The 21,940-nt window shown below is 48.2% G+C and overlaps 1 protein-coding gene across 23 annotated transcripts in view; it reads left to right on the top strand.

Annotated features, from left to right (window-relative positions):
• TCF7L2 (transcription factor 7 like 2) overlaps positions 1 to 21,940 on the top strand; it is a 181,405-nt gene that overhangs the window by 59,638 nt on the left and 99,827 nt on the right. For 21 of the 23 annotated variants that reach the window (XM_040992079.1, XM_040992085.1, XM_040992082.1 and 18 more), the window contains one exon: positions 13,137 to 13,238. The exons of the other annotated variants lie outside the window; for them this stretch is intronic. In XM_040992079.1, coding sequence (XP_040848013.1) covers positions 13,137 to 13,238 — 102 coding nt within the window. The remainder of the gene's footprint in view (positions 1 to 13,136; positions 13,239 to 21,940) is intronic. 23 annotated transcript variants of the gene reach the window in all.

Here is a 21,940-nt window from a genome sequence, read left to right as displayed (position 1 = left end):
TTAAGCCAGGGACACTGGGTGTATCTCTTTGACTTTCTTTTTTTCAACAGCCTACCCTTTCTTTAGGCAAGTGGTCTGATGGGCTGGGTGTTAAATCTTGCTGGCATGTGTGAAGAAAAGATACAGGAGGGGAGGGGAATCCAAGACATTTCCTTGGAGAACAGCGGCAGATTTTCTACGAAAGGTCTTTTAGTTTTTCATGTTTATTTCGCACACTTCGCAAAGCCTATTGGAATGATGACTTCTTGGTAGGTAGCCCTGTCTTGAGCAGTCGCTGCAATACCCAGTGTGTTGTCATTGCCTCTTCTTGAGGCCGACTTGTGCCTCCACATGCCTGCTTGTGCCTTGCATATCTGCTGGGTGCTAAGACTGAGGGCTTGCAAGCATGTGAAAAACCCTCTTTAAGTTTCAGAGCCAGCAGGAGGGGGCAGAAGCAGTGGCTGAGAATATTCAACCTGCAGGTCAGCTTTTTTTCTGTGTGTCTGGAAGGAATCCAAATGGAGTTTAGAGGAAAATTCCACTTTCCTAGAGCCTGGGGGATGGGCGAGTTGGGTGTAGGGTGAGCCAACTGGTCAACCATGTTTGGTCACTTGCTTTTACTTAGCCTACAGTGTCCATCTTCCTGTGTGCATTGGATAATAGCATGTTTCTGAGGATTTGCTTTTTGTATGATTTATAATTTTGCAGTATCCCAATGGGGTTTATTGGGATGATACTGATTATATTAATAGCAATATAATAGCCGCCTAATAATATAATAGCTAGCAGTTTCTAAGTGTTCAGTATAGGTCATGCTGGGTGCCAATCGTTTGATCCTAGTAAGAACCCAGGGAGTTGACGCTTCCTTTGGGCTCGCATATTCTAGATGGGGAAACTGATGCTCAGGAGAGATGAGTTGTGTCCCCAGGCTCATCTGACTGTTGACCATATCTTTCTGCATGCTGTCTGAAGGACGCGGTTCTTAGCACTAAGCACGGCCTAGATGCTCAGTGAATGTTCTCACAGACAGAGGGCATTGGAGAGTAGTTCTGAGCTGCGTCTTGAGAATGGGCAGTCTTTAGGTCTCGTAACTGGCTGCTCAACTCAGCTGGGCCCAGTGGTCCATAGGAAAAGGAGCAAGGAGAGAGAGAACAGGTGAGGCTGTGCTCGGTAACCTGGAGGGCAGAGCCTACGCTGTCCCCAGTGTACATATGCCTTTGTTCACCAGCTTGGGATCTGCTGGAGCCCCCTGAGCCTACAGACAGTCAGGCTGAACCCGGAAGACCTCTCAGTTGGGTCTTCCCCTGCACCTGCACGGAGGCCGGGCCCCAGGCGCTGTTCTCTACAACCGATCCCTCATTAAATTGGCTCCCTGCATTCTGGTGCCTAGGAAACTGTAGACAGTGGGGGTGTACTTCTCAAGGCAGAGCCTTCGCTGGGGCCATGGAGAGAGGAGAAGGAGCAGGAGGTGCACAGAACACACCCACGGGAACGCCTGCCGGAGTGGCCGTGTGCTTGTGGACAGTGATGGCGGCTGCTATCAGCAGGCCTATCGATCAGGCGCCCAGCCCCGGCGCCTCTGTGTTGACCCACTGCATTTACTTATGCAATCACATGCTTCTCCCTCCCTTCTCCCCTGGACTCCCTGCAAGGAGACTGCTTGCTCACCAACCCAACCCAGTAAAGCCTGCTTACTCGTGTGCCCCAGGGCCTGGGGAGCCCTGACTGGAGCCCTCTTCATTAACTCATATGCACCCACCGAGGGCAGAATATTGTTACCCCTGATTGCATCCTCCCATCACAGGCAAAGCCATTTTGTCCAAGGCCCGAAAGGTACCTATCTGTGCATCTGGCCTTGAGCCCATCATGAGGCTGTGTTTTGAAAGTTTCTACTGGAACACCTGGGTCAGAAGTTAGAATTCATGAGATGTTGAAGGTTAGTTTTTTTTTTTCTAAGATTTATTTTATTTTTATTGCAAAGTCACACATACAGAAAGGAGGAGAGACAAAGAGGAAGATCTTCCATCCAATGATTCACTCCCCAAGTGACCCCAATGGCCGGTGCTGAGCCGATCCAAACCAAGGAGCCAGGAATTTCTTCCAAGTCTCCCACGTGGGTGCAGGGTCCCAAGGCTTTGGGCCGTCCTCGACTGCTTTTCCAGGCCACGAGCAGAGACCTGGATGGGAAGCAGGACTGCTGGGATTAGAACCGGCGCCCATATGGAATCCGTGGTGTGTTCAAGGTGAAGACTTTAGCCACTAGGCCACCATGCTGGGCCCTAAAGTTTAGTTTTAACCAAGCTGCTGCTTCTGGAACTTTCTGTCAGCTGACCTCACAGTGGGTAGAGGTAAGGTGGTGACCTCTGTCTGTGGGGTTGGTTCAGGCTATAAGACAGAGCCCAGAAGCATGGTCAGATGGATGGAGACAGGCCTTGGTCCCTACCCCTAGCTTCCCAGTCCTTCCCTGGGGTCATATCCTCTTGTGGGAGTCCTCCCTCTTCCTCCTCCTCTGAGGATAGTCTGCACTATACATTTTCACCCCTATGGAAGAACCAAGCCCTGGAATACTGTCTTGCAAGTCCCCAGGGGCTGTAGCACAGAGATGGCTGGGCTCTGTGGTCAGAGCTGGTTGGGATTACAAATAACTCCAAGCCTGGGGAACTTCCTTGCTATTAATAGTGCAGGCCGTGGCCTGGGAGGGAATAACCAAACTTGACGCTGTTGGAATTGATTTTGCCTGTCCAGATGACATACTAATGAGTCCAGTGGTTAGCTTCCTTCCCAAGCCGAGTCCTTTTAAAGACAAACCACAAAAGCAGAGAACCAGTTGGTTTAGGGAAGCACTATGGTGGCTCCATCCAGAGAAGGGAGTGTGGTCAGCTGTGGCCAGTGAATGAGGAGATGGAGGTGGGGCAGCTGCGTGCACTGGGTGATTTTCTTTTGCCTTGTAAATTTTTGTTTATGAGTTTGAGAGGCAGAGAGAGAGAGCGTGAACTCAGCCACAAGTTGATCCATTTCTCCCGCATGGGCAGCAGGAATCCAAGTGCTTGAGCCATTGCTGCCGCCTAGTGTGTTCACCCACGGGAAGCTGTAAGAGGGGGTGGAGTCGGGAGTCTAACTGTGACACTCCAATGTGGACATCCCCAGTCTGTGGCTTAAATCACTGTGTCAGGTGCTCACCTGCTGCTTGTGGGTTTTGAAGCAGGAACTTGATTTAATGTTTGCGTTTTAACAGGAGTGTTTATCTCCCTACCAGTGTCTCTGTTTTCTCCTGGAAACGTCCCTCCTAAACCGACCCCTATCGGAGGCTGTGCTGACCAGGAGAACGACTCTAGCTCGATGCAGCCCAGGCTTCAAATCAGTTCAGCTCACCCACATGGATGCTAACCTAACATCCATGGTGTTGTGTTGCTCTGTGCTTCTTGGCTTGTACCAGTGAGTGGTAAACAATTAGAAAAACAAAGCAGCCCTCCACAGCTCCAAGTGCCTGGAATACCCTGGTGTTTCCAAGAAGGTTTTGGAAGTGGACAGAACTGCATTTCCTTCCCCCAAATGAAGTTATTGTGCTCGAAATATCTCCTAGTAGCTTATTAAAGGAAACTGCAAGCTGGGGTCAGGCGCAGGTTCTCTTTTGCCTGCATCCTTTTAGCTCTTCTTCCCTCTCCCTATTTTGCCTCCATCCCTCCCCACCTCCTTAAAGCCTCCCCTAAATGCGATGCTGCCCCCCTGTTCTCCTTCACTCCCTCTTCCCCAGGGTGGGGTGGTCTGGGGCTTGAGCCACCTACTGACTTTGTGGTGATCCATCCTTGCACGTCCCTCCGGAATGCTCGGAAGGAATTTGGGGTGTGGACTTCCTTGAGTGCCCAGGATTAGGGCAGTGGAGTCTGCAGGCTATTGTGTGCGCCTCTCCTCGCCTTCGCCTGTGCCCCATGGACAATTGAGACATTCAGCTTCTGTCGGCAAGGAGCGTGGGCTTGAGCACCGCGGAGACCTCCCCGACGAGGGCTTGTAGGAGAAGCAAATAGAGACAGGGATTACCACCAGGGGCAGAGTCCTGTGAGAGGATGTTTATTTCCTCGCTCTCTAGGAGGGATTTGGACAGAGCCGTAATCCGGGGTTTGGAGTAATTTGTTACAGCAAGATGATATTTGAGTGGCAGGCCGTGGCTGGCGAAGGCCGGGCAGCTTCGTGTGCAGGGGCAGTGCGGGGCCTTGCAAGGTCAGCCTGGAGCAAACCTCACCCCCCACCTCCCCACCCCAGGATCAGGGGTTTGTTCCTCACCATCAGAATAAACTAGAGGCACTGCTGACCTGTCAACTTTCTGGGTGTAGCGCTACAGACAAGCGCCACAGAAAAAAAAGAAAAAGACTTGGAGATCTCGTCAGAGCCACTGGCCTCTCTTGCATGTAGCAAAGTGGAGAAGTACAGAGAAGTGAACCGTGCAGGTCTTGGTTGCTGTCGGAGATGGAGGTCGTGCACCCAGTTTGTCTTGCTTCCGGTTCATATGCATACCGTCGCAAGCAGGTTGATTGATTTGCTATGTGGTCGCTGTGTCTGCCGTTTTCTTTTGTTCTATAATTGGAGCAAACCAAAACGGAATAAGGAGACACTTACTTGGAGACACCCAAGCCTCAAGGGCCCCAGGCGTGGAGAGAGAACGAGGTTTTACAATCTCGCGATGTTGATGTCTGTTGCAGTCTGGTGATTCATGCATCTGAAACAGCTATCCCAGGTCAGCCGAACCCCTGCCCCACTGGCTTTGTGTGTTTCACAAGTCACCTGGAACTCTGCATTGCAAGCAGTTTCCGTGTTGTGTCATCCCAAGAAGAAAAAGTGAAATCTGAACCATCTTGGGCTTTGTATAATTCTTTTCCCTTCTGTCCTTCTCAGGACTTGTTCTTTGAATCTGAGACTGGTGAGCAAGCCTGCCAGGGGACTGGCAGTGAGCCATGTCATGCACCTGTATGCCCATCAGGTGAAGGGAGAGACTGAGGCATGGAGCTGGCCTGTCCAGGTCAGGGACAGTGGAGGGCTCTATGACTCGCCCACTGGGCTGTGCTTGTGGTAACCCCATGCCCCTCTCATTACCACACACTCCCATCCCACAGCTCGTGTTTGTCCACGGGTACCTGCTACCTGTGGTGTGCGGTTCTGTGAGGTCACTGTGTTCCCTCCCTGAGATTCAGCACCAACCCAAGCTCCATCTAGGCTTCCTTGTTTGCCAAGAAATGCCCTGTCTCCTGCTGCTTTCAGAAACCCTTAGTGTGGTAGGGGTGAAGCACGTCTTTGGGACTGTCTCTTCCTTCTCTTTCTCTTCCAAGTCACCTGATGTAAATTGATGTAAATTATTGTCGTTGAGATGTAATTCATACTCTGTAGCATGTAGCTATTGAAAGTGTATAGGTCAATGGCTTTTAGTTTCTTTACAAAGTTGTATAAACATCACGATGGTTTTCACACTATTTTAAAGTTTCATTTATGTGTTGAAAGGCAGAGTTACCGAGAGGAAGGAAGAAACAGATTAATTGATTCACTCCCAAATAGCTGCTATGGCTCATCTCATTCAGATTTAAAACCAGGAGTTTAGAACTCCATCCTAGATAGCAAAGACCCAAACATGTGGCCTATCTTCTGCTTTTGCAGGGGCAGAATGGGAAGTGGAGAAGCTGGGAACCGAATTAGCGCCCATGTGGGATGCTGGAGTCATAGGCAGTGGTTTAACCTGCTGAGCCACACTCCTGGCCCTGTTTCCAGAGCATTTTCTTTATCTTGTGAGGAAGCCATATATCTTCTGGCAATCTTGGTCCACTTCGCTCCTCCGTTAGCCCCTGGGTCTCGCTCATATGCTTTCTGTCTCCATGAATTTGCTGCTCCTGTTGGCTCATAGGCCTTTTGATGTTTGGATGTATTGGTAGAGTAGCACAGGCTGCTATCTCATCTGTCTACCACTGAATGGTAGGTATTCCATTCCACGGATGTGCCAAATTTGATTGACCCAGCCCTTTCATGCCTTCTTGTCCCAGGAGGTTCTGTGTCCTGCTGAGCTCTTAGTGATGTCCACACTGCCTTCCTGAGCTGTCCCGTGGCTTCCTACCGCTTTCCCGGTCCACAGCTGCCTCTAGCTGCCTTCACACACTGTGGAGATGCAGGTGCTAACTGGGACATCCTGACCTTTCTATTAGCAGCAGCTGCCATAAAAAAACAAAATACATGGACTCCGCACGATTAATTTTAAAATGAAAGGTGGTAAAGGCCTAAAGGTAGCATGGTCTGGGCCAGCGCCTCATGAGAGTTGCAACAGTGGCTTGCAAAGGCACTTGTTTCTGATTAGTCCCTGGCTGGGCCCACGGGGAATGAGCTATGGCTGTGGGCTGTGGACCGAGCCACCCATTGGAGCAGGCTGTGAGGGCAAGGTCCAACTGCCAGACCAATATCACTGAAATAACTACCCCTTCTTTTCAAAATGGAAGTTTCCAGAAAGCCTTGGTCCTTTTCCCTTTCTTTATATATATATATATAAAGAAATATATATATTATATATATATATATAATATATATTTATTTACTTATTTATATTTATATATTTATATATTTGAAAGACTGAGTGATGGAAAGGCAGGGTTGGAGATGGAGATATTAATTTTCCTTGTACCGATTCACTCCCCTAAGTACTTGTAACAGCTGAGGTCAGACCTGGCCATAACCAGCAGCCTGGAACTCCATCGAGGTAGGGATCCCAGGATTTGGGCCGTTATCTGCTACTTTCCAGGTATGTCAGCAAGAAGCAAGACTGGAAGTGGTGGAGTAGCCGGGACTTGAACCAGAGAACGCTGATATGGGATGCTGGTGTCACACAGGGCTGCTGAACTTGCTGTGTCTGACCCTTGTGTTATAAAAATAAATATGTATGTTTGGGAGGGAGAGAGTGACCGAGGGATCTCTCGTGTATTTTGTGGCTCGCTCTGTGGTGTCTCCCCAGCCAGGTCTGGGTCTTCATGAGGACTCTGCGATGGTTATGCCTGGGACGTTTTTGGGCTGTAATGGAGTGAGGTGTTCTGTGAGGCACGTTTCCTGGGGATCCCTAACTGGGTACCTGGATCCTCTGTGCTGTGTCCCAGGCTTCCTGCTGCTTGGTGCCCACTGCCCGTTTGAGTCCTTTTGGGAGTTCTCCCATGGTGGAGGGACAGGTGTAGGTGTGTGAATCCTGAGCTGGCCTACCATGCCTTGGCCTTTGGGCTCCTGGTTACCGTTGCTCTACCACCCTCTCCTCTAAGTCAGGTTTAGAGCTGATCGCTTTGATCATCTTAAAGGAACAGTGTGACAGTCAATCTGGGAAAGGAAGTTGGGGTGTGCAAGTGTAGCCCGTGCTCCTTATCAGTATTGCTAATGCTGGGCTGCAGGAGAGATGGTTGACGCCGTCTGGACAGTTGGAAGGAACATTAGGCGGATCCAAAGTGGGACAGGAGAAAAGTCTCTGAGTAAGTCAGCAAGGACTGGAGTCACCTGTTGCCACCATCAGTTCATTTCTCACAATGTCAATCCTTTCTCCATTGTGTCATTGACTATCTTAGATGCCTTTGCTTGGATTACCTTAGCCACCCCTGATGCGCAAAGTCTGCTGAGAAGCAGATGCTGCGGTGGGTGGAGGAGGAACCAGCCACCTTGCAGGAATGGCATCTTGGGATATGATGGGTGTGGCAGACTGCACTCTTGGGTTTGGGTGCACTGGCAGAAGGTCGACTTTTCTGTGTCATCAAAATATCCTCCAGGCAGCCTCTGGCACTAGCAGACAAGTGGTGTTTACAGTGGAAGTTCATCAAGAGAGTGATGGCTGACTCTGGTTTCTTAGAAAGTCAATTTTCCTAGGAAAATTGCCCCTGGTGACAAACCACTGTAGCGTTTTCCATTGCCGTTTGTCCTCTACGAAGGTAAAGGCTTGCCGTCCCCATGGCAGCCTCTCTGAAGGGCCTCATTTTCTGGAAGAGACCAGTTTCATCTCTCTTAAACAGCCTGTTCTGGACTCAAGGGTGCCTCTCTTCTCGCCATTAACTCTGCACTTTGCCCCCAGCTTGTGGCTGATGCTATCTCCCAGGGTGGGCAGAGCTAGCACAGCGGGGCGCCTCCTTACAGTTTGGTCCTCAGTGACTAGTGGCTCCATTGGGAAAGCTCTGGGGAGAGGAGTGTCTGGCCCCAGAACACTGGAACACTTCTCCTTGGACTTCTGGAAGGGGGACCTGGGATCCCCTTGTGGGCATCTGGCGATGTAGGCTGCATCACCACCGCCACCTTTGGACCACGTGGGCCTTTTCCAGTCAGAATGGCTCAAGGATTTCGGAAACTTCCATTTTAGAAAGGAGGGGTAGTTATTTCTGTGAGATTGTGGTCCTGGTGGTTGGACCTTGTGACTGGATGTCTCCACCAGAGGGCTGGATTCTTTCCCAGCCCACCCCCACCGCCCTCAGCGCTTGAGTCCGCCAGTGACCGTGCAGTTCACAGTGATCGAGTTGGGATAAGAGATCCATCTTTGGGATGCCACACCTTGCCTCATGAGCGTGTTCATGTTTGGCTGTTTGGACATCCCAGCCCTTGAGCTTTTACGGGCTGTTACCCATGTGCCCACACAAGTTTCCCACCTGTTCTGGGTGTCTCATGGAGCTAGGGGCATGAATGGTACTGCTTTTTAGAAAGTTGGAAAATAAAAATCAGACAAGATGACAACTGCTTCTGGACACAGAGTTGTGTGAAACTGAGATTTCAGCTTCATCGCCAGGTCCCACTGGGTTCACAGTGGCAGGCGTCTGGGGTGAAGAGGAGAAAGTCTGGAACACTTTGCTCAACTTGTACCTCCCAGGAGAAGTGTGCCAATCTCACCCTGAGCAGATAAATGACAAAGAAACCCCCTCCCCCGCACATACCTGCCCATCTGTGACTGCGTGAATGAAAGGAGGCACTAGATACTGTGCAGGTGTTCAATCAGGAAAAACTGAAGTTTCCTGGCCTCTTTGGCATCCCATCCTCATCTTCATCCCTGGTGGGTTTTGCCAGTGACAGCTCGGCAGGTGTGAAGGTGGCCTTGGAGGGATCAGGCTCACCGCAGGAGGTGCCGCCTGCTGCCCAACAGTGTCCTGCAGGAGCCCGGATGTGCAAAGTCCTCACTAACCCTTGGCCTCCACTTCTCCCTTGTGATTGGGGGAGGCAGAAGAGAAGAAATGAGCAACGCTCCGCTCTTCCTCTTCGCTGACAGTTTCATTAGGTCTGGCAGCTTGTTTGGGATTCTTCTGGGCCACAAGTGTCACATTCATTTTGAGGTTTTGCCCATAGGTCCAGAGCTTAACTTAAGCTTCCTGGGACATAGCATAAAAATATGAGGGGAAGAGAAACCTTAGCATGCTGTGATCAGAACGCAGTTGTACCCGAAGGATGAAATAAATGCTCCTGCCACAGTGGCCTGGCCTTTTTTTTTTTTTTTGCCTCAAATGAAACACAAGTTGAGTTGACTTCATTTCAGCAGTTTCCAGTGCAGGAATTCCCACAGCCTGCTTCGATTGCAGTTTGTTGAAAAGTTGAGTATTTTTCTAGGCAATTCATAATTTCCACGTTGAGTAGCCCGAGAGGAAGAGAGCTGTAGTCCTGTGTTTTCTCAGAGGGCTGGTGGGAACTCCCCCGCCCCCACCCTCCTTCCTCACAGGGATAGACATGCGAGTTTGCACTGCTGGGAAATGGAGTGGCATACGCCAGCCCTTCTGTCCACCTGAGCCGCCGCCCCCTTCAGGTCTTCCTCAAGGACCCAACAGAGGAGAATTTCCTGCTGTTTAATGTCTCCAGGAAGGAAAAGATTTTCCTCTGGGCTGTAATAGTAGCTAATTTCCTTTCTCTTCCCTTTATTTATTTATTTTCCCCCATTAATGAGGACCAATTGTCGATGGAGGAAGCTGGGAAACCCATCACTTTTCGAGAAGGTTAATCGCTTCCTTTAAGCGGTCTTGACGTGGTGCTTGTTTCTCCAAAAGGAGCCTTGTGAGCCAGAAATGCCAGTTAAGAGTCCTAGGCCAGGCCCGGGTCTGCGGGTGCCCAGCTGACCTGTGGCATCATGTTGCACAGTCTAAGGAGAGTTTGGGCTGTCAGTGCAGGGTCCTTGTGAGCCGGCGAGACTGGGGCTGTCTCCCTGCGCCATCTGGATTCGGTTAGAGCTCTCTGGGCAGTGGGGCCGAGTCTCATTTCCTCCGACCAGTAATGTTATATAGGCAGTGATCCTGGGCTGCCCTAACATAATTGAAAATTATGTGTATTGTAGGCTTGGAGCGCTGAAATGTAGGCCCGTAAAAATATGTGGTGCAGGTAGCCTATGGAGATTGAATGTGGCACACAATGAAGCTTTTATGTAAAGTAGGAATTAATAGTCTTGGCATTAATATTGCATTATGGGCATGACAGTTCTCGGGTGGAGTCCTCAGGGCAGGTCTACCCCCTTAAGCAAAAGCTTAAGTTTTGTAGTGTGGAGCCAACATTTGGACGTCATCCAATCCTCTTGCAGATGGCTCTGGTTGGAAACATGTCCACCCATATGACTTCCCCACCGAGCTGGTAGCGTGAGTGTTAGCTGTGGGTCTGCTCAGCCCAGCAGTAGTTTTGCTCCCAAGTCCGTGAGACCGAGAGGTGAGCGTGGTGTTGTTGGCAGATGTCCATCGTTTTAGTTGACTTCGAGGGCATGGCTCTCATTGAGTGGTTTTGACCAATGTAGTCCACATATTTATGTGGCTAGTAAGAATGGGAAGACAGGGCAAAATGGATCCCTGGAGCCCTCTGACTGGGGTTACAGGTCTGGGAGGGACTTCTGAAATGTTTACTTCAAATTTGGGGTGACATTGTCCCCAAAGCAGGTATTTTGCACATGGTCACAATGATGACTGAGTGGCCCCTTCTCTGTTTTAAGGCCTTGAATCCTAGGATTCCCTCGTTTTTGCGGTAGACTTCCAGCCGCATCCCTATCACAAATAGCACAAAACTTTCAAAACTGAGGACCAAAACCTGGAGATACAGAGAGGAAAAGGGATTTGATGCAAGGCCTTTAATTGTCACTAACAGAGCCGGTGCCAGTCACCTTGCCTTGGGAAGAGTCCACTGGCTCATGGCTGGCATCTTCTAGCTTTTATGGATAACGAAGTTTCATTTCAATTCAATGAACAGTTGTGTCTTGGAGAAACTTGTGGTCTGGTCTGGCTATGGATAGCTTTGATTCTTGTGTCTATCTCTCAACGGATTTGTGTAGACACTTCTTTTTTAGAGTGCCTTTTGTATCCGCTTTTCTTCCTACTAAAAATCTTTCTAATTTACCAAGACACACTCCACAATCTTCCCCAGTCTCTTTCTCAGAAATTCTGTCTTCATTCTTGTCGTGGCCTAGGCATGAGGTCCTGGATCTCCATTCATCTTTGCAATATCCTGCTTGGGTTTGTCTTGTGTGTGTATGCATGTAGATTCTCTCCTGCATAAGCTCCCCCAAGGCAGGCAACTTTCCATTTCCATGGAAAGCTTAGTAAGAAGGTTGTACACAAAGCACAGTGAGTCTTTGTTCACTGAGTGACATTTTCTGTAGAATTAATACCAAACCTGGCACTTACTATGCTTGGAGTTTCTGAAATGATCAAAATGGCTTCTTACATGTCATCTGAGTGTTGACGGAGACATTCATTAATCAGTTGCTTTGGAGGCCCGAAAGTTGGCAGGGAAGTCCCGAGTGTTCTAAGTTTCGTTTGGTGGTCTGACGTTTTTCTGAGTGAGATTGCTGTAATGTCACTGACGAAGGTGGAAGCCTGGGCTGTACTTATCCCTGGGACTAAGTCATTGTGTCTCAGTTTTCCTTGTCTGCAAAACGAGGAGTTGAATCCAATCCCTTTGAACGCTGATGAATCCCTTTTGACAGAACTGACCAGTCTTGTCCCATGGATTCATTTCTTACCTTCAAAGAAATCTTAGGGAGACCTAGCTCCCTATGTGTATCTCTGTGGCAAACCTGGTCTTTTGGTCAAGTGGCCTTGGCCTCTGGATGTGCCTCTATTGCCAAGGAATTATTTTGTCCTCTTAAGCCTATGGATTGGAATGAGCAGTTCCAACCATACAAAGGATGGTTGCACAAATCTGCTCGCCTCTTTGTAGTGAAGGATGATGGGTGAGAGAGTGGTGTTTGGCCTAGCAGTTCATACATGAGTTAAGATACCCATGTCCTACATTGGAGTACCTGAGCTTGATTCCTTGCACCAGCTCATGATTCCAGCTTCCTATTCATGCAGACCAGGGCAGGCAACCAATGGTAGCTCAAGTAATGGAGTTTCCACTACCCAATGGGATACTTAGCTTGAATTTTTCTCCTGGCTTTGGCCTGGCCTTGTCCTGGCTATATCGGGCATGTGGGTTGTGAACTAGGGGAAGGGAAGTCTCTCTCTCTGTTCCTTTGTTGTCTCTCTGTCTCATTTTCTTAATCTGTGCATCTGTATAGGTGATAAATAAAGAGGGAAGTCATTGAGAGCAAATTTGGAATTAAGTGATGGTTTCCTGGAATACCCGTGACTTGTAATTTGTGTTTGCTTCCTGTCTATGGAATAGCTCTGGGCTCCCTCCTCTCTTCCCTTCCATCCTCTCCCTGTTCCCTCTGAATATAAGGTAGCATTACTGAAATAATTTTATCCGAAGCCACCCTGTAGTTTGAATGCAAGAACAGAACTATAGTTGCTAGTGATGTGTCTATTCTATCATACAAGGGTACTTCAGAAGGTTGTGGAAAAATGTTCTGGAAAGCTAGTTTTGGTGCAAGGAAGTTTTGAAATCTGGTTTTGTGTTTTTTTTCATAATACTCATTTCTCTTGAACTTTTTGGACACCCCCAATGAGCATGGATTTCAAAAGTTTTTTTGCACTAAAATAAGCTTGTTTTTACTTCCATTTTCCACACAGTTTTCAAGTGCTCTTGTGTGGGCCTATGGAACTTGAATCCGAAGGGAAGAGCTCATTGAAATCGCATGGTTTTCCTTTTGTTATTACCTGCATGCCTCTGAGTTTCTCAGCTTCTGACCTGTGCACCTGTTGTTTGTTGGGCAAGCTGTTTTGTGTTTCTGGTCTGAATTCATCGTGTTCCATTCTCTTTTTGTTTCCTCCCTCCAGTACCTGCAGATGAAATGGCCATTGCTTGATGTCCAGGCAGGGGGCCTGCAGAGCAGACAGGCCCTCAAGGACGCCCGCTCGCCGTCTCCTGCTCACATCGTTGTAAGTAACCTCCCTGAGACCTGGCTGCCTGGGCTGGGAGGAATGGGATAGTGGATCAGCCACTCCTTGGAAGACTTCAAGCCTTGTCTGTTAGTTTTCTTTTCCTTTAATAGTTGTTTTTGGAATCCTTGTGAATGTGGTATATATATCTTAAAGAGACTCGTTTTCTGTTTTTGGATCTTGGCAATTGTAGACCACCTGGGAATTTTATGAACTTTCCTCCTAGCCTTTTGTCCATGGTGTTGCTTTAGAATCTAGCGCTGCGGGCTCCAGTTAGTGGGACACAATCGGTGTGCTTTGGAACGGACAAAAAATGTTGTCACAGGCAACATCGACAAGCGTGGGTAGGGGAGATGAGCTAGAGATCTGAGAAGCCCCCTGGTCTTGAGGAGTCCCCATCCCCTGATCCATGGCACCCTCCTGTATCTGCTGAAAAGTTACATTCTACACCAGTGTTGGAAAACTTGATTTGGGCTGGCTGATTGTAATCCAAGAGTAGAAATGAACATGGGCTGAAATTAAGTTGACTGTGTATGTCTGTGTTTTTGAAAGTGTGTTGACATAAAGAACATTTGTTTTCATTACTAAGAGAATACAGCATAAAATGTGTGTCTGCATATATTTTTAATGTACTTTCTTGGGATTTTGTAGGCTCTTAAAGCAGAATTTATAAATTAACCTCTTGAGAAGTTAGCCCCATGTTGTTAGAAGATTCTCTTGCATGTATTTGTATCATGAGCTGGACTTCATACTTTTGAAATTATTAATGGGAGGCGTATTTTTATAATGAATTCATGACAGGTAGAATTATGCAAAACAGGAAACAAATTCATGTATTTTTAATTTAAGTATCATAAAATGTTATCCATTAATATATTTTTTGCTTCTGTGTTACTTAAAATTTGTAAAAATTGCAAATTAATTTTCCTTAGTAGAAGAATCTAAAATGCAATCTGTCAAATTTCAGCCTAACTGTTCCCTCATTTTGTTGCTTGCTGTAATGGAGTATAATTTAATGAGTTTAGGCCTCTGCTGTATATGGGTGTACATATCACAAAATTATTTCCGTGAAAGCACATCTTGAATTGTCATCCATGATAAGTGCCTCATTCTCTCATAGTAGAAATGAGACATGTAGCAAGAAGGCTGTGTGGAAAGAAAGAAGTCTGGCCTTTGCTAGAAGCTTCTCCCTGCCTCCAGCCCCACTGTAGCAGACTCTTATAACTCCTATAACTTAGGCTTGACTCTTCGGAACCGTTAGGCCCCAACCCCCAACATGTTCTCAGAAAAGGAAATGGAGGCCCAAAGACGTCGAAAGGACGCTGCCCAGTGCCATGTGCTGTGTTAGCGGCTGGAACAAGGAGTGGCTACAGATCTTGGAGGTGGAAGGAAGCCTCCATAGTGGGCTCTGGGATGGGAACTGGCTGCCAATGGGGAGTGTAAGGCAGTGGCTGCATTGGGCTTCTCATGCAGGCTTCTCTTAGGAAAGTGAATGCCATATTGAATAAAAGAAAGTTTGGCCTGGTACAATGGCTCTACTGGTTAATCCTTCCTCTTTCAAGTGCCGTGATCCCTTATGGACACAGGTTTGTGTCCTGGCTGCTCTCCTTCCCATCCTGCTCCCTGTTGGTGGCCTGGGAAAGCAATAGAAGATGACCCACAGCACAGCCTTGGGACCGTGCACCTTTGTGGGAGACCTGGCAAAGGCTCCTGGCTCCTAGCTTCAGATCAACTCAGTTCTGGCTGTTGTGGTCATTTGGGAAGTGAGCCGGTAGATGTAAGGTCTTTCTGTCTCTCCTTCTCTCTGTATCTGCCTTTTCAGTAAAAATAATGTTTTTTTTTTTAAGTTCTTAATCACATACAAAGACTTAATAACCCAACAGATATGACAGTTTAGAGTGCTAGAGGACAAAATGGCACTGCCTGACTGGTTCACTTAAGCTTCCTGACTTTCCCACTGTGAGCACAGGCTTTGGAAAACATTTTGTTGATGTTTATTTATTTTCCTCTACTTGAAAGCAAATATTGGCATCTCATGGTTCATTCCCCAAATAGGCAGAGCTGGGCAGGTCACAGCCCAGGAGTTTGAAACTCCATCCAGGTTTCCCATGTAGGTGGGCAATGTCATCATCGCCTGCTGCCTCCTAGGAGGTAGATGCAGGAAGTCGGATCGAAAGTAGAGCAATCGCGATGGGAACCAGCACTCTGATAAGGGTGCAGGCATTACTGGCAGTGGTTTGCCGCTACACCTGCCCTGTAGGCTTTGAAGTTCATTTGTCTGCTTTGGAAAATGCTTGATAGGACTTCCCCACATTTGTATAGCTACTAGGAAAGGATCTTCTAAACTTTTTAGAAACCTCTGCTTGAGCACAGAAAGAAAACCCATATCCTACAGTGGGTTCAGAGTGGACCTGCCCCCCTGCTGGTTGTATAGTGCCTGCCCCCTGTTTCCAGGACCCTTGCAGTTCTGCAAGAATACTTGCTACAGCCTGAGCCTTAAACAGTGAGGAGATGACATAGGTCCCACCTCAGTGGAGACTGGGTAGAAGAGGCAGCTGGCCTTCATTTGAACATCTTTGTGGTCTTCGCTGGACAGCGCATTGAGAAGGAGACAGGTGTTGGGAGAGGGAATTACAGGGAGCTGGAGAAGTAGGGTAGAAGAAAGGCTGGGGCTGGCAGACCTCTGCACCTGATCCCTGTCGTTTTTCAGATTGAAGATCCATGTACCGCTGATCATCTCCTGTGCATGGACGTGGGACTCTGTGCCGCCCAACACGAGCCGTTGTCTCAGACTCCTGTATCTGTAAAGGAAACCCTCTGAGTGTTGGCTAGTATGCCCTTTTGGTTTTGGAGCAGATCAGCCTTGGCTACAGAGTCTGGTTCATGTTCACGTGGGATGGCCCACCGAGGCTGGCTTCTCCCTAGAGTCTTTTCCTCACACTTTGTTTTTTCCTTGTTCTGTGAAATGACAAGGTTGTCACATCACAGTGTTTCTTTCACCAGACATGTTTCAAAATAATTGCCTAAGGACTGCTTCCTAATTTCTCTGAAGCTTGGATTTATTGTAACTTTGGGGCCAAGCTGTTTCATAAGTATCCTAATGTTTCACTCTGAAAATAGAGAAGTGTTCTCTGTGAGTAATCATTGGACTGCTAGGAGAGTAACTTTCTCCAGTATCCATCTGGGGCAGAATCTTAATTTAAAGCATTTTGTCAGGGTATTTTAATGTGATTGGATTTTTTTCATGTGGTATGTGGGTTACCACGTTATAAAAAATTGATGTGTAGAATAAATGTTCTTCACCAGTTGAGTTCATGTTCTCCAATCATATTTAAATTAAGAAACAAATGCCACAAATTTTAGCCCCTATAGCTGGGATGGCATCCTAGCTCTTATAACCCAGGGGCTCTTCAGTTGTGCTGGGGGTGGGAGTGTTAGGAAGTCGTGCCCCCCACCCCCGCATGAGCTCTTGATTGGCAGGCCACGAAATGGGAATTTACTCCAGAATTCTGCCAGCCTCGCCTCCCTCTTTTCCCATTTCCTACAAACTTTAAAGTCCCGAAGACATTGGCCACAAGTTCCGAGGTCACCCCCACTCCCGACCCCATTTTGTGGTCATATAACTAGATCGTTTTTTCCTCTGTGCAGCATTAAAAAAATTTTTTTTAAATGGTTCTTGGCTCCCCTTAGAAAATGAATTCCAGTTAGCATGTGAGTCAGTCTGGGCCTCCAGCCGGTGGTAAGCTGGGGGGTTAGGAACTGCTCCCTGGGTACCACCCTGGGGGCCTTGGCAGCACAAAGACTTTCATTTAACTTCCTTTGTGAACAGGAAAAAAAAAAAAGAAAGGATTCTGTACCCCAAACGGTGGTATTTTGGTAGAGTATATATCTTACAAAATAGCAAATGGCTTCAAAAGTTCCTACAGTTTTTTCTTGGGGGTTTCCTTTTGAAGTACATGTGGAGTTTTACCTCTGGGTGGATTTCTGGTGGTTCTTGGTCTTGTGTGTTTTGTTGTGTAATGAGCATGGAAAAGTGGGATAAGAAAGCAAACTTGCGTCCCAGGAACAAAAGGCTGCCAGACCAGGCCCTGGACTTTTTGGGCCGTTCCTGCTTGTAATGCTGAAAGAGCCAGCGGAAGATGCTGCAGCAGCTCTGCATGGCGGGCAGGACTTCAAGGGGTCTCTGCTGTGATGTGGCTGACATTTGCGTATCTGCTCAGGAGGCAGGGCAGAACCGTGCTGTTGCTGCTTTCTGGAGAGTTAAGAGGGGCTGACTCAGAGCTGATCAGAGACAGCTACCTTGAGCATTCTCCCTTGGCCCAACTTGGGCTGTGGTTTGATGCTTGTTGGACATGGGTTGTGCTCTCCTTTCTTGGCCAGGGGTTGCCTGGGCCTAGGCTTGTGCTGTGAGCACCTGGAGACCCTTGCGGCCTCACCTGCACTGGAGGCTCCATGCCAGATGCCATGAGGGAACATAGGGCTGGGAAAGTACAACCAGGCCTGCATGGCTCTATGGGAAAGTGACATTTAAAATGTGATCTGAAGGATCTGTTGGGTTACCTAGGTAGTTACGGGAGGAGTGGGATAGAGTGAAAAATCCGGATTAAAGTCCTAAAGGAGAACTCTTTGACCTTGAGGTCAGGTAGGGTGGTTTAGGGAGGGACCAGAGGTGGGATGCTGGATAATTGGGCATTATTGGGGCTTGAATCACTCCCATTGGTGGCTTGTGTTGAACAGCTGGCGGGGGGAGAGTGAAAGAGATTCACAGGAGTATCAGCGGAAGTTAATGACAAATGAGGGATTCGAGTTTTAGGAGGGCAGGTGATGGGGTGTCATTCTCTGAATGGGAAATAGGTTTGAGATGGAAGAGTTGCCCTTGAAGAGAGCACTCCCCCCTTGAATGAATCACAGATTTACTCTCCGGTGTGGGGATTGTGTGGGGATTGCTTACAGTGTAGGAGAAGGTTGCCCTGGCACAAAGGGAGGATGGAGCCTCCAAGGGGCCCAGCAGAGCTGGGTGCCTGTTGTGGTTCCCAGTATCCTCCTTGTAGGGCATGTGCCAGCTCCTCCTGCATCTACCCAGCTGTGGGAGTGGCGCCGGGGAGCCACAGCAAGGCCTGGCCGCCTCCCCAGCATGCGGCACCACCCTCCCGACCACTGTGAGCATGCTGGGAAAGAGCCCAGAGCGGCCAGCTGGGAGAACTGGCTAGGAAGAATCAGGCAACCAGGTTACTCTTTCGGGGGTTGGGGAACAAATGATTCCTTCTACAGGCTAAGCACTCCTCTGAATGGAGTGGGTACTATCAGGCCTAGCAGTGTCTGTGGGCCATGTTGCCAAGCCGACCCCCTCCTCCCAGGAAACCCACCTTGAAGGGGAGAAGTTGCATGGTTCCTGGGGTCTGGGCCTGTGGCATGGCCACCGAGCACCATGGCAAGAAGAGATATCCTACCCAGAAGGCAGTGTGGTCTTAGCCGAAGGCCCTGAATATTAGGGTTACATACCAGATCAGGGTTTTTCCTCACCTGGAAGTGATTGCCTGCCGTCTGTGCTGTCCTGTAGTGCCTTAAGGATAGGCCATGTAGAGAGGGGTCGATCCTGCAGGTCAGCTGGAATCTGTCTCCTTGATACACACTCCATCCTTGACCTTGTGTTTGGCTGTCTAGTTTTGTATATGCCTCAAATTCAAGGCTTGGATGTTTGTGGATTAATATCATCTCAGCCCCCTCCATCACCACATGCTCTGATGGAATCCATGTCTCCATGCACTGATTTCATAAACTCAAGAATGGGAATGGCTGCTTTTGGATAAAAATGCTCACCTCTAAGGCAAATGAAATGAATTGGGAGATGGGGGTTTTCCTCAATCCTGTGGCTTGTTTGGTGAGTATCTCCCCGCCCCCCGCCAGTCTCAGCACTGAGAAATTACACGATGAATAATTATTGGTGCATTTCCTTCTAGACTTTTCTCCTCTGAGCATATTAATATTTATGCTTGTTTTTTTTGACATCCTTGGGCTTGTAGTAGTGCTCAATATTTCATCTTGTATTTATTTAAAATGAAAATCGCTGTAGTTAATAAGCACTTCCCATTAAAATTCTTAAGGCTTTTTAATGACCACGTAACAGTCCCTAACACAATTATACCCCAATTCGCCTAATCAGTGCCACGTTGTTGGGCCTGAGGTGATCCCCTTTGTTTCTGCTCTTCTGAAGGACCCTGTGGCCACCATCTTTGTGTGTACATCTTTGTCTCTGTCCCTTTTTTTGTTCTCTTGGGGGTAGATCCTGGGGAACCAAAAGTAAAAGAGAGCAGAGTTTTTAACAAGTTGTTTTGCTGTGTGTCACCACTGGCTTGCCTCAAGCTTCTCTTTTTTTTTTTAATCACCCTCAGCAGTGTGTGGGAATTGCACTGGCTGTAATTTGGTTTCTCTGCAGAACTTAACAAGGAGGAGGTTGAGGCTTCTTTAGACTCTTCGCCTTGCGCCAGCACAGGGGGCCCGCCGCAGCCCACCCCACCATCTCCTGCAAGGCTTTCCCTTTTAGAGTGCTCCAATAAGATGGTGCTTTCCTAAGTGATAAGCTGGTGGATCTTAAATTCTGCTGAGGTTTTTACCATTTCATTGTGTGTATTCATTTTAGAAAATTCACAGCCTCGCTTCCGTATGCTTTAGCGTACTGTAGCCCGTCTGGATGTCTTTAGTTCACTCAGGGCTGTTTCAGCGGTCCCAAGCTTACACTTTAAACCTCAAATAATTGCAGAGTTTTTCAAAGTGTCTCTACTTCAATAACACTTTATTGGCCAAAGATTTTTTTTAATTAGAAAAAATCATTTTGAGAGAAAGATTTCCCATCCACTGGTCCATCCCTTAAGAGGTACAGATGTCTGTGACCCTATCTAGGGGGTCCAAGTACTGGAGCCACCACCAGCTGCCTTCTGGGGTGCGCATTAGCAAGGGCTGAAGTTGGGAAAGCCCAGACTCGAACATGAGCACTTTGACATGGGATGTGTGTTCCTTGAGTTGTGTGTTAACTGCTGCCCCTAACACCTGCTCCCAGCTCCCCTGTTTGATGCCGTGTGTGAGCTTGATCAGGAATATGATCCTGGATTGTTTCTGGGAATACCATACTCACTTGTTAAAGATACCACTGTTCCCTTGTTTACATTCTGGGGGTGGTGGTGGCAGCCCCAGTTGAACCCTGGACTCAGTCAGGAATCCTGTTGTGTTTGAGGGGAGAGGGGGAGTTTCTAGGCAGCTGTGGGCCAGCAGCGTTTCCTGACGTTGGCTGCCCTGAGTGTTAATGAGGTTACTGGAAGAGAGGGTTCTCTTCTGGAAGAGGTTTAGGGCAGCTCTGGTGTCTGCAGGGGGGTGTGGCACCCCTTCCAGGAGGAGGCAGACTGTTCAGAACAGACTGGTGTGCCTCCGGCAAGGTTGGAGCCTTCTGGGGAAAGTTGTTATTGCTTCAGCACCTGCTCTGTTGACCAAGCGTGGGAGCTTGTTTTAGAAGGACATGGATCTACTTAGAGCTAAACGCATGGTTTTGACCATGTTTATCTTTCCAGTAAATAAAACAAAAGTGTTCCTTTGGCGCCCATCCGATTCTGCTTGCTATTTCTTGTCTTGCTGATTAACTCTCTGTATCTGGGGATTGTCCCTCTGAGCAGATTGTAAGTTTCTTGCAGCCAGGAGTCCCATGGCTTCTTTCTCTATATGTGGCCTTCCCTTCCCCCTACTGTGGTGCTTAGTTAATTAAGCAGAAAACCAGTTTCTGGTGTGGGGACTGGAGTTGATTTACTTTGGAATGAGTGTGACTTCATCATTACCTTGGAGTTCTCAGAACCATCTTGGTTAACATGAGAGCTTGTACACGTCTCTTCTTCCTACCCAATGTGGTAGCGTGTTTTGGAGAAACATAATTTTGGGTTATGACATTCTGCATGGCTTGCCAGTAATTTGATGAGCTACCCTTATACATTCCAGCTCACAGCGCCGGTGTTGGAGCAGTTGCAGCGTTGAGTAAAGTCTCGGAAAGTCTGGCTGTATGATTATGTGCCTGTCCAGTGTCCATTTCACCCTGACTGTTCTTTGGGAGCCTCAGGGTGGGGTCCCTGGGCTCTTCAAGAGAGTGTTCAAGTGGAAGGTTCAAGGCCAGGGGGTATTGGTGATGGGAACCGTGTTTCACACATGCTGTTGTAGAACACGTTGAATGTATTTTATGGCTGCCAGGCTAGACTGTCACCTCTTAATAAATTAAGAGAGGTGTAAGACAGCAAGATTTTAGAGTTGTCCATTGAGTTTGCTGGGGATAAGAAGGGGAGGGACTCGTAGGACCCAGACGGGGAAGGGCACTGTGATATCCCCTGTGTACGTACAGATTTAATGAGTGAGCCATGAAGCTCAGGCATGAATCACAACAGTGTGGCAGTTAGCCAGGTTTGCTGTAACCCCACACTGTCCCTTGAGTGCCTGGGTCACCTTCCTCTCCTTGGGTGCCAAAAAGATGGGAAGATGAGCATTATCCAGGCCCAAACTCTGTTTTCCCACAATCCCCCATCTCCAAAGCTGTCCTTCTGTCTTCAACTTCTCAATACAGATTGGTTAGTTGCAGCAGTTGCCCAGGCTTTAAGCTTGCTGTTGGTTACTGGCTCCTGTTTTCCTGTAGCGCCACACATTCAGCCCATAAGCCCATCCTGTGGGCTCAT

This window comes from Ochotona curzoniae, unplaced genomic scaffold (assembly GCF_017591425.1).
Source record: "Ochotona curzoniae isolate NIBS_2020 unplaced genomic scaffold, NIBS_Ocur_1.0 contig_66, whole genome shotgun sequence".
Taxonomy (NCBI): domain Eukaryota; kingdom Metazoa; phylum Chordata; class Mammalia; order Lagomorpha; family Ochotonidae; genus Ochotona; species Ochotona curzoniae.
This window is presented reverse-complemented; position numbering and strand designations above follow the sequence as displayed.